General features: G+C 39.8%; 1 protein-coding gene across 1 annotated transcript in view; it reads right to left on the reverse strand.

Annotated features, from left to right (window-relative positions):
- The window catches only part of LOC122654531 (exocyst complex component SEC8-like), a 115878-nt gene that overhangs the window by 17730 nt on the left and 84571 nt on the right, over positions 1–13577 (reverse strand). The window contains exons 20-21 of the mRNA XM_043848658.1: positions 2274–2469; positions 2080–2157 (exon numbers count right to left, since the gene is read on the reverse strand). Coding sequence (XP_043704593.1) covers positions 2080–2157; positions 2274–2469 — 274 coding nt within the window. The remainder of the gene's footprint in view (positions 1–2079; positions 2158–2273; positions 2470–13577) is intronic.

A 13577-nucleotide genomic window follows, 5' to 3' on the forward strand; every position in this document is an offset into this window, starting at 1 on the left:
ATAACTGAGCCTATAATGCTAAGACCCTTTTCGCACCAGAAGTAGAAGGGAAGACCAGGTAGTGTGATCCACAGAAGAATGGAATGGAAATCGACCTTGTTGAGTTGCAATTGGTGATCCCATTGTCGTAGGCATGGTACTAAATCTCGTTTCGTTTCGATGTTTCGGTTTGACCGAAATTTCGAGATACCGAAATTTCGTCGAAATATGGTATTTTTCTCGTGGGTGTAAAATGCCAAAATGACCGAGATTTCCGAAATTTTCAAACGAGATTACCGAAATTACCGAGATTTCCGAAATTTTGAAGCGAGATGACCGAAATTTCCGAAATATTGCAATGACTTTTTCAATATCTCGCGATATATCGTGAGTCCACGATATTTAGTCGATATCTCACGAGATATCGTCGAAATATGGTATTTTTCATTTCGGATTGGTATCGTATCTCGGACAGCTCTAGATATACGAAATTTGGCGAAATATCGTCGAAATTTCACGAGATTTTGAACTATGGTCGTAGGAAGATAGGATTTTTCCCCACATGCCAAGGACCGCCCTCAAGTGCTTTCAGCTTATCATCTTCTTCAGAGAATTTGAAAATGAAAACTCCATTTTCTAAGAGATAAGTATCCAAGGTCCCATGGGTTATCTATTGCTTTGTTAGAGACGACTTCTAAGAGATAAGTATCCAGTCCCTTCACCTTGATATGACTCACAAGGCAACGCTCAACAGAGCAAGGCAGCAGCAGCAATGACAACAAGCAAAAGCTATTTTTATTAATCAAATTCATGTTCAATGTTTGCCCCCTTTACAACCTTATATAAAAGACTAAAAAAAAAAGACTCCTACTCTAAAAAGGAAAGGCCTAACCCAATCCTTGACCTATTAGGTAACTTAAATTGACTAGGAAACTGAAATAAGCCCTAATCCAGCCCAACTTACATCACATGACCACTTAACCAAGTCACATGATCACTTAAGTGATCACATGACCACTAATTATATAAAAATAAAAACTAAGGAATTAAAACAGCTAATCCCGTATGCAACCTAATTACCCATATTTTAGGCCCATAAAAGTGGCCTATTACATAGAAAACTCATGGAATCAAAGGCCCAACATATATAGAACCCAACCCTAGAGTTATTCCTAATAAAACAAACCTATTTGCTGATGAATCTGCATCAGTCATCTACCCATCACTTTGGGAGTATGTTGACTGTGTTGACAACAATGAACAACACCATAGACATGCACTCTGCTCAACAGATATTGCATTCAGGATGTTATCGAAATTCATTTGTTAATCTGTTTCAACATTTAAGGAGGCTACTGCAACAAACAAGCCATGCATGAGGCATGTTCTGCTCAGAACTCTTCATTGCTTTTTTGCTTATCCCCCAAAAAAAGTTATGGTACAATTAGAACCTTATGTCTTGTTATATGATGGAAAAGGTTATGACAAATTAGAACCTAAACATGAATGACCAGTTCTTTGTATGGGCACCTTATGTCTTGTTATATGACCCAGGTCATAAACCTTTGTGGTGCAAAGTTTTTCCCAGAGATAAATGCAAAGAGTTATGATAGAATTAGAAACTACAGGGTGTAGTTCATAGAGAATGAATTCTGATGCAATTTTAGCACATGTCTCACTGCATCCATATCTTTGTTATGGTAAAAGATAAGATCTCGTGACTGTTAAGTTTACCAGGCAATAATAATTAAGGGATCCCATCCGTAAATGATGCTTTCGTTCAAGCATTTTGCAGAAAGAAAAACCCGGAAAGGGAAAAAGACATGTATTCAAGATGAAAAGAATTATCAATGAAAAAATTCTTCCCAATCCCTGCCATAAAGCACATGCTTTGAAGCTTCTATATAGCATAGTATTTTGTACCTCTACTGCAGGAATTAAGACCTTTCCTATTTCAAACTCTATGATTGGTAAGATAAGAATCAAACACCAACTAGTTGGGAAGTCAACAAGATTCACATGATATCTTACAGAACTAATAGTACTAAATGTAATGTTGTCCAGGATATAAAAAGTACTAAGAGTAGAAAATTGTCTAACCTGTGCAGTGAGTGAAATAATAAAATCATCTGGCTCTTCTGCATCTTGATCCTCTAAGTATTCCCTACTGGTCATTTCCTGATTGAATTATGATATCCAGTAATCTCTGTCATTCCCAAGGTGGAATACATTCTGATAATCCTTTTCCAACACCCAAGAAAAAAAATGCATAAACTACTAAAAGTTTTACAGACCTGCATGTGGAAGATTGTCTCCAACTGCATCTCGACACGCAAAACCTTCAGGCAATCAATTGCCAGTTTTCTATATTCATCAGCAAGTGATGCCAGATCCCGGCTAATTGCACTGCTATTGTGTTTATGGTGAGGGCTTTTGTCCATATGGTTCTCCTCTACTTGAGTTGATGAACTCATGGAAGTTTGCGTAATCCTACATTATTGCATTAAAATGTGCATCATATAAACTATTGCAGAATAACATACATTACATGCTACTGTGAAATTTAAGGGGTAAAAATTTCTACAACAACAAACTCAGCCTTATTCCAACTTAATGGGGCCAGCTACATGGATCCAAACAAAACAAAGTAGGTAAAACTGAGGTGTACAAACAAAGGGGGAATGAAGAGATGGGAAAAGGGATGAGACATGAAAAAAGGAAAATGACCAATGAAAGATGGAAAAAAAAAAAGACAAATGAAAGTAAGAGGAAAGAGGCACAGTCAACAAGTAAGGAGAATTTTAGCTAAATAGGATCTGCTACATGGATCCTTTCCCTCCAATAGGCTCTATCTGAGGTCACACTTGGTACAAATCCTACACTATGCATGTCCTTCCTCACAACTTCTCCTATGGTCATTTTAGGCCTGCCCCTAGCTCTTTTAGCTCCTCCAATCAGAATCATATCACTCCTCTTTACTGGCATAGTTCAAAACCTCGCGAAATCTCGATCGAGATTTCGACCCCCTCGAAACGAAATGACCCCTCGAATAAAAAAAATACTAAATTTCGATCGAAATTCTCGAGATTTCGAGATATTTCGAGACATTTTCAAAATCTCGCGAGATTTCAAAAATCTCGAAAAAATGCTTTATATAAAATACCATGTTTCGATAGTCTCGGTTGAAATTTCGACCGAGACTGAGAAACAGAGCATTTTTCCTCTTTTGCTTGGTTTTTGAAGGTTTTTGCTTATTTCTTCATCAATCTTCTACTTCCTACTTGAATCCTTGCCACATCTACGCCGGAATCACTTGGAGAACAAACTTCTTAGCACATCTGTGAAGCCTTTCCACTATTTCAGGTAAAACCATATTCTCAAAATTGATTTTTTTAAGGGAAATGCTTGATCAACATGTTTGTTTGTGATGAAATAAATATATGTTAGACACCGGAAGCCGATCTAAGACTTCACGGTGTCGAAAATTTTTTTTTGGTATATATATTATTTATTTATTTTTCTACTTCAAAAATTGGATTTATTTACAACAAAAATAAAAAAATAATAGGGGTTATGTATATTGTATGGTGATGAATTAAATATATGTTAGACACCATTGGCCGATCTATGGCCTCATGGTGTCAAAAATATTTTTCTGCCAATAATTAATTATTTTAATTTTTGAAAATTATAAAAAATATTTAAAAAATTCAAAAAAATAGCAAAAAATAAGAAATAATATGAGGTTTTTGTTTTAAAATTACTGAAAAATATAAAAGTAAATTGTACATACTTCTTATTTGCTGCCCATTTACATATCTTTTCGATTTTGTTGTGCTAGGCCAATATTTATTTGAAAAATATTTTTAAAAATTGTTTTTAAATATGAGAAAAATATGAGAAAAATATGAGGGTTAGGGGAAAAATACTAAATAGTTATATACTTATATACTTGTGTTAGTGCTCTTAAATCTTAATTCTTAAACATTTAAAATTTTAAACTAAAAGAATTGATGTGCTTCAGTGATTAATGAATTGTCTTTTATTCATGCACCAGTAAACTAGTCTGATTATGACGAACCGTGGTAAACGACAAAGCCAGAGGCAAGAGGGGCAAAGGCAGCCGGCCCAAACCCAGGAGGAGGGGAGCACACCCAGGCGCACTAGGGGTGACATTGCATGGTTGCATGGCACTCCAATTGATGGGGATAAAAGAAAATCCCAATGCAACTATTGTCACATGCAGTTTTTGGGAGGTGGTGCCACTAGACTCAAACAACATCTAGCTGGGAATTCTCCTGAAGTGGTCGCATGTCATATGGTCCCTGTGGAGGTATCTAGGGCTGTCATTGATTACATGAAGGGAGGGAGTAAGAGGAAGGCTCAGAGAGGAGAAGGCAAAAGTAGATCTTGAGGAAGCAGTGAGGTGTACAGCGGGAGGCCAATCAAGCCATCGTGATGATGATGATGATGACAGTGATGATGTCTATGTTCCTGATGATATAGAGACTGAGCAAGAGGCTAGGGATTGGAGACGAGCACAGATGATGAGCAGAGCCAGTTATCATGAGGATCAGGAGAGAGTCGAGAGACAGAGAGTAGGTGGTAGTGGAGGAGCTAGTACCTCTAGAGTGAGTGCTAGTGGTAGTGGAGGAGCGGTACAAGTGGAGGAGGTGGGTTGCCTAATCCCTTTAGGAGATCACGAGTACGAGGGCAGCTCCCCCTCCGCCTCCACCACCACAAGATGACCCAGCACTTCACCAAGCACCTGGTGTTTATAGAAAGAAAGGCAACAAACAACCAAAAATCAAGGGAGCATGGAAAAATCTGAAGGGGATGGTGAAGGAATCTATAGCTAAGTGGATGTTATACCATACCATCCCAGCAAACACAGCACAAGGCCCCTTTTATCAGACTATGATAGATTCCATTGCTGAGGCTGGCCCAGGGTATAAGGGGCCCACCCCATATGAGATTATGAATGTGTATTTGCCCCAACAGAAGAGAGAGCTTGAAGACTACATCAATGAAATGAGGGGGCTGTGGGAGAACTATGGGGTGACCATAATGTGTGATGGTTGGACTGGTCCTACAAGAAAGTCCATCATCAACTTTATGGTGTATTGTGATGGGAGGACAGTCTTTCTGAAGTCTGTTGATGCATCCAAGGAGAAAAAGGATGCAAAGTATATCTACAAATTGCTGAAGGAAGTGGTAGAAGATGTAGGAGTGGGGAACGTTGTCCAAATTGTAACGGACAACGGAAGCAACTACAAGAGTGCCGGTGAGAGGTTGATGCAAAACAATAAGTACCGGTTGTTTTGGACTCCATGTGCTGCCCATTGTATAGACCTCATGTTGAAGGACATGGGAAAGATCAAATTGGTACAACATGTCGTGGAAAAGGCAAGGCAAATGACCAACTTTGTCTACAACCATGGGTTTGCACTAAACCTCTTGAGGGAGAAGTGTGGGGGTGACTTAGTGAGGCCAGGCATAACTAGATTCGCCACCAACTACATTGCACTCAAGAGTAACCAAGAAGTCTGGACTGAGATCAATGTTTGCTTCTGAAGACTGGTTCAACTAGAATGGGTCCAATACCCATGGTGGTAGGAAAGCACAAGCTACAATTTCATCAGATGACTTTTGGTCTAAGTTGCATAAAGTGGTACAACTTCTGGACCCAGTGGTCAAGGTTTTGCATATAGTTGATTCTGCTATCAAGGGACCAACCATGCCACATCTATATGCTTCCATAGACTTGATGAATGAAGGTGTTTACAATGCAAATCCACGAGAATCAAGGAGCGCTGGGAAAATCAACTTATGCATCCACTGCATAAGGCTGGTGAGTGTACACTCTTTGTTTTTTATGCAATTACATCTTTTAAAGTTAATTTGAAGGATATATTACTAACTAGTGAATATGTAATGTCAATTTCAGCATATTATTTGAACCCCAAGTACCAATACAGTCATAGGCTTGGGTTGAATAATAGTCTTATTGACGCAGTCAAAGAAGTAGTTGCCAAGTTGGAGCCGAATAGTAAATTACAGGCGATATGCAACAATGAGGTGAGTCTTATAAGTTATAATTCATTTGGAATTACTCAATTCAATACTAAATAGTAACGAGTCATTACTAATTTTAAATATTTTCCAAATGATTATAGTTGAAGACTTTTAGGGATGCATTGGGAAGTTTTGGAACCGAAGCTGCACAGCAAGGCCGGACACGCGGTGATGCCGGTACTCATTAGTCATTACTTCATTAGTCATTACTCAATTCAATATCTTATTCTTTTGAAATGAAGGTGACATGTTTCTTTTGTTGTAATGCAGCTGAATGGTGGGTGTTGTATGGGGGTTCGGCAAACAATTTAAGAAAAATAGCAATCAAGGTTCTCTCCCAGACATGTTCAGCATCCGTCGTGAACGGAATTGGAGTACATTTTCTCTCATCCACTCCAAGAGGAGAAATAGATTGGGTTACGAACGTCTCTCTGACTTAGTGTATGTGCATTATAATTTGAGGTTGAAGATGCAACACATACGCATGGGACAAGAGGGTATCAGGGAAAATATCGATCTCGCCGACATTTTCCAGGTGGAGTCAGATGATGAAGATCCTATTATTGATTGGGTGAGGGATAGAGGTGAGCCAGTGTTAGATCAGCCTGGAGGTAGACCTGACCCCATGATAGCTGAACACATACAAGCTGATGTGGATGACTTCATGGCTGCAGAGGGTGAGGTACATGCACGGGACGCGTCACCCATACCGTTCCAGTCTACTGGTGGTGTTGATGAGGAGGATGAAGATTGGTCTATGTCATCTGGTGGAGATGGTGGTGGTGGAGATGGTGATGGTGGAGATGGTGGTGGTGGTCCTGGTGGAGATGGTGATGATGGAGGTGATGATGAAGGTAATGATGGACGTGATGATGATGGTGATGGTGGTCAAGCATATGAGGGAACTCGAGTCCCGTTTGTGGTACAAGAGCAGCAAGAGGCAATCCGTGCCCCCACCGGCCCCACACCAGCCACACGGCCCACATCGTCCACCTCGACCTACTCGAGAAAGCAGCGTGGCCAGTCCCGTCCTGGTGGTCGTGGTAGTGGTACTAGTAGGCAGGCTGAGCTTATGGACATTGATGCCCTATCTGGCTCTGTTGGTGGACTGAGTATTGGCGATAGAGACAGTAGATCGAGTGGGCATTTCCGTGCCCCATCTTTTCATGTAGACAGCAGTCCATCTCCAGCACAATCAGAGCATGGTTCATCTCATTCACATCCATGTGGCGAAGGGCATTCTGGGCAGTACCCTATATCTTCTCCATCCATTCCCAGTTTTGAGTATGACTCCCAATCACAAGGATATAGTGGATTGTCTTTTGTGCATGACTTCTTTTCCTATACTGGCTACCCAACCCACCAGCCGCAGCCGCACAACCCGTACATGCTCCCAGGAGCCGTCATATGACTCATATCATAGTGGATCGGTGGGTAGTACTTCTTCACGATTTGGTGACCTATATCCTAGGATAAGTTACCTTCAAAGATGTTGATGATGCGATTTACATGGCCACTGTGGATGACTATACTCGCTTCTTCTCCCAGACTATGACGTGGCATGCATTTGTCCTATAGTCGGAGAGCAATACACGTCGGCTCCAGCGGACCATGAGTGGGGTTGATCCTGGATGGCGGAGTAGTTATTATTAGCAAATTTGTAAACATTTGAGATGAATGATGACTAGTTGACTACTTGACTTGTAGCCTTGTAGGGGACAATTGGGGATATTGACATATTGTGATTTGGAATGTTTGATATCATCTTCTTAAATCTTAACTCTTAAGTTGCTATTTGTTAACTTGTTATTGACTTGATGTCTTATGTACTTAATATTATGATTTATGACTTAACTTATGAGTCATTATGTTTCCAACTTAGTTCCAAGTCAATTTACTTGTTTAATGTACAATGTGTATATGTAAATGTGTAATTAACTAAGTTATACACTTATACATTAGGGTTCGACCGTACATTGCCAATCAATGGTGCACATCCAAAACACCATTTTGGATGACTATTTTTGCAATTTGAACATTTAAATGTGTTTATATAGCCTAAAATAGGGTTTCCATGAAGTTTCAGGCCTTAACTTGGCCTAAAACCCACCGAAATGACCTATCGAAACATACCAGAAAAAATACAATATTTCGACCGAAATATTCCAAATTTCGAATATTTCGGATATTTCGGTCAGCTCGAAATACCGAAACGAAACGAGTTCTCGAACTATGCTTACTGGGGCGTCCGTAGGCCTCCGTTGAACATGACCATACCACCTCAAACGAATCTCTCGGAGCTTCTTGTTGATCCGGGGCAACTTCCAAGTCACCTCTAATACATTCGTTCCTTAATTTATCCTTCCTAGTTTTTCCGCACATCCATCTTAACATCTTCATCTCTGCTGCACTGCTTCACAATACTCAATATGACACTTCTTAACTGCCCAACATTCTGCCCCATACATCATAGCCGGTCATACCACAGTTCTACAGAACTTTCCTTTAAGTATTAAAGGAATACATCGGTCACACAGCACTTTGAACCATGGAACAAGAGCTCGCGAGATCTCGACGAGATCTCGCACATATCTCGATATTTCAAAAGCTCGAGACGAGTGAAGGTCGAAATCCCATTTTACCCCGACTCGCTCGAAATCTCGTATTGACCCGACAGAGATTTCGACCCAAACACCATTATATGAGTGTCAGATCTCGCCTAGGAAATCTTGGTATACAAACACCTATTTATGCAAATCTTGGTATACAGACACCTATTTATGCCAGAAACCAAGACAGACACTTTTTTATGCCTAATATCATTTAAGTAAATGTTCATTTACTTCAGATAATATTCATAAATAAGCAAATACAGTTAGAACTTGAAGATGGATCGATTCTAGTAAGGCAGAAGAGATTTACAGCAAGAGGAAGAAGGAGAGAAGAGAAGAGGGAAAGAAGAAGAGAGTTTGGGAGAATCGATTATGTGTGTTGAGTAATTCTCAACACACATTCACTTCATTAATAACTTCTAAGAATTACATAGACCTCCCTAGGGAGGTAAATAAAAATAAAGAAGAATTAACAAAAATACAACTTAGCCATGTCTAATAATAAGACAATGACAGAACAACCCTTATACAACTATTCTAATAACTCTAACACTCCCCCTCAAGCTGGAGAAAAAATGTAATACATTCTAAATAGACTAAGAAATGAGATCCTTGGTGAAGATAGCTGCTACTTGATCACCTATCTTCACAAAGGGAGTACAAATGCACCTAGAATCCAGCTTCTCTTTGATGAAGTGTCGATCAACCTCAATATGTTTGGTTCGATCATGCTGAACCGGATTATGGGCAATGCTTATAGCAGCTTTGTTGTCACAATAAAGTCTCATTGGCCCTTCAGTTTCAACACTCAAGTCTTGAAGTAGTCTCTTTAGCCATATAAGCTCACACACTCCATGAGCCATGGCCCTAAACTCAGAATCTGCACTGCATCTAGCTACAACTGGTTGTTTCTTGCTCCTCCAGGTAACTAGATTAGCACCCACAAAGGTATAGTACCCAGAAGTAGATCTCCTATCAGAGACTAAACCAGCCCAATCAGCATCTGTGTAGCCTTCAATCTGCCAATGATCATGCCTGGCAAATAGAAGACATTTTCCTAGACAAGATTTCAAGTATCTAATGATGCGATACACCGCATCCAGATGTCCACTCTTGGGAGCATGCATGAACTGAACTGCATAAGAGATGTCTGGTTGAGTCAAGGAGAGATAGATTAGTTTCCCAACCAATCTTTGGTACATGCTAGCATCTATAAGAGAAGAACCACATTCATCACCAAGCTTTACTTTAGGGATAAGGAATCCATGTATGAACCCGGGGAGTTAACATTTAATAGAAAAGTTAAGTCTCTCAGCCAATTCACCACTTTATTTTTTATATGCTCAGAACTAGAGAAATAATCTTCAAACCTTTTGATTTGGATCAATGGGGGAAGTTGCTGGTTTGCACCCCATCATGCCTGTCTCTTTCAGAAGATCCAAGCATAGTTATCAAGGCGGCAAGGTGACCACGGCTTTAGAGGGCCTTCCTAAGCGCCTTGGCGATAGGGCGGCCGTAAGGCGTTGCCTTGGCGTACAAGGCGTTCTAATAGAAGACTAGAAGTACTACAACAGCACAAACATTGGCACCTTTTTTATGCAAAAGGTTTAATTAAGAAATATGAATCATATGACATCCTAGAGCATGGTTGGAGAAGTGCTGGTACTGCTTCAAGTTGCAATACAGTGCCAATGTGTCTAAATAAGTGCAATCATGAAGCCACTATGACCCAAAAAAAAACACCCAAAAGGGTATAACACTATAACGTAAAAATGGGGAAATCAAAATCAGGAAGAATCTGCATTTAAATAAACAAGTGAGAGGCAGAGGGGGGAATAAAAAGCAGAGTGTTTCAAATCATTTCAAAGCATAGACAGGGATTAGAAATTCTATCCAAAATCAGAAAACAAAATAGATTTTTTATGAACAATACAATCACAAAGACACAAACTGACAAACATAAACAACTATGTTCCAACTTCCAACCCCATTGCAGCAGATTCAGAACAGTACAATCATAAAAACCATTACTCTAAATGACTAAAACAGGAATAAAGGGACTACGAATTGAACTTGCAAAAGAAAAATAACAAAACACAGAGATAACCGGAAGAAAGGGAGTACGAGAAGAACTGAAATCAAAAGAGAAGAACTGAAATCAAAATAAAAAAATCAAAATACTTACTGACTTACTGCAGTGCTGGCCGGAATTTGTTGCCAGAGTAAAGGAAGACAGCTGGTTTCCGCTGCAAAAGGAAGAAATAGAAAGATGTGGTTAGAAGAAAAGGGTTTGGACTTTGGATATTAGAAGAAGAAGAAAAAAAAAGAATGCACAAGTGCACAAAATTACAATACTTACCGGTGGAGGCAGGGGATGTCGCCGGAAACCGGTGGGGGTGGAGACTGGACTCTAGAGATGGAGAATGAGATGTCGGAAATGAAGGGCACAGATTTTAGAAGCCTTGATGGACTGAGGACTGAGAGGGAAGCCTCGAAGGACTGAAGTCTCAACTCTCAAGTCGCCGCTGCAACTCCTGCAAGTCGCCGCTGCCGCTGCTTCTTTTCTCTGGAGATTGAGAATGAGATGTCAGAAATAAAGGGGTTTAGATTTTAGAAGGCTCGAAGGACTGAGGACTGAGAGGGAAGCCTCGAAGGAAGTCTCAAGTCGCCGCTGCCGCTGCTTCTTTTCTCTTTCGTTTTTTTTTTCTTTTGATTTTGGAATGTCGCAAAGGCGAAGGTGAAACCAATCGACTAATTCGATTTGATAATTTGCGTATTTACTTTTTAGGTTTTGTTTTTTTTTATTTTAAGTTTTAACTTTTAACATATGATTCCATGCTTCTCAGAGCATGGAACTAAAAATATACCCCCAAGGAGATATTTCCAATTAGAATAACTTATTAAAACATAAAAAAAATTTAAAAACAAAAGTAAAAAAAAAAGGGCCTAAGGCGACCGCCTAGACGAAATGGCGTCCCAAGGCGCTTAAGGCTACGCCTTGGTGTCTAAGGCGCTCGCCTTTGTGTTGCACAATAAAGCGTCCAACCGCCTAGACCCTGTAAAACCGCTTGGACGCCATGGCGCCGCCTTGATAACTATGGATCCAAGACAAATTTCCTTTAGCAGATGTTGATTCCGTTCCTTGATCTAGATACTTCAATACCCAAGAAGTATTTTAAGAGTCCAAGGTCTTTGATCTCAAACTGTTTAGCCAGATAAGACTTCAATCTGTTTATCTCAGTAACATCATTCCCAGTTACCACAAAGTCATCAACATAGACAATGAGAGCTGTAACTATACTATTACCTCTTTTGACAAACAAGGTGTGGTCAGCTTGACTTTGATAATACCCATTCTTTAGGATGGCTTGTCTAAATCTCTCAAACCAGGCCTTAGGAAACTGTTTGAGGCCATAGAGAGCTTTCTTCAAGAGACACACTTTTCCTTCAGCTGAGAGATACTTAAAACCAAGTGGAGGCTACATGTACACTTCTTCTGTTAAATCTCCATGAAGAAATGCATTCTTCACATCTAATTGGTACTTTGGCCAATCTTTATTGGCTGCCACTGAAAGAAGAACCCTGATTGAGTTATGCTTGCTACAGGGGCAAAAGTGTCCTGGTAGTCAATGCCATACACTTGACTATACTCTTTTGCAACCAGCCTAGCTTTGTATCTTTCCACTATACCATCGGATCTATACTTATGGTATAAACCCATCTGCATCTAACTGGAGTTCTCCCCCTGGGAAGATCAACTAGTGTCTAAGTATTGTTGTTTTCCAGAGCCACCATTTCCTCAGACATTCCTTGCATCCATTTTGGATCGGATAAGGCCTTTGTGACATTTTTGGGAATGGAAGAGGACTCAAGGGCAGTGGAACAGGCAATACCTGTAGGAAAACTAGAATCATAGGAAATAAACTAGGCTATGGGGTTAGTACAGGCTCTCTTCCCTTTTCTCATAGCAATGGGAAGATCTAATTCAGAAGGAGAAGTATTACCTGACTGAGGAGGATGAGACTGAGGATGCGGATCCAAAAATAGTTAAAAAATCAAATTCTAAAAAGAAAAATAGTCAACCCCCGAGTTCAAGAACAAAAACTGGATTTTCGACGGCTGGGGTTTTTCTCAAATCTAAAAATTCCATAAATCTTATTCTGGTAAAACATTGCTAAAAACCAAAAGTGCGGTAAACTATTCATTTGTTTTGATGTCCAAAAAAAAATTTCCATCAGAGCGATTTTGACAGCATTCACGCACACCAAATTAAGTTTGACTAGTACATAACTCCTTCAATATAAATCAGATTTAAGCAATCTTGGATTTGTACATAACTCCTTCAATATAAATCAAATTTAAGCAATCTTGGATGTAGCAATGTTTTACCATATTAAGATTTATGGAATTTTACCAAATGGGGTGGCAACAGACAACCCACTACCCAAAACACTTTCCATAATATTTATCTTTGTTGAGAAAGCATGCGAAATAAAAGAATGAGTTGATCCAGAATAAAAAAGAATATAAGCTGGCCGATCAGAGATAATATGTGTACCTGCCACAACCTCAAGCGACGCCTCAACATCCTACTCGGTCAGTGCATAAACTCTCCCTTGTACCTTGGGTCTCTATCCACCCTGATTTCCTTGGTTCTTCTACTTGGACCATTCAGGACAATCATTGATCAAATGTCCTGCCTTCCTACACTTGAAACAACTTTTTTCTCTCTGTTGCTTTGTACATTCATTTGCATAGTATCCCAGCCCTCCACACTTGTAGCACCTCACAGTTCCTAAACGACATTCACCAAAATGAGCCTTCCCACACATGGGGCAATTTCCTATAGGTTTCTTATTGGAATCACCACCTCACCCTCCCCTAGCAATACCACTGTGATAATTGTTCGGT

This window comes from Telopea speciosissima, chromosome 3 (assembly GCF_018873765.1).
Source record: "Telopea speciosissima isolate NSW1024214 ecotype Mountain lineage chromosome 3, Tspe_v1, whole genome shotgun sequence".
In the NCBI taxonomy this organism is placed as follows: Eukaryota; Viridiplantae; Streptophyta; class Magnoliopsida; order Proteales; family Proteaceae; genus Telopea; species Telopea speciosissima.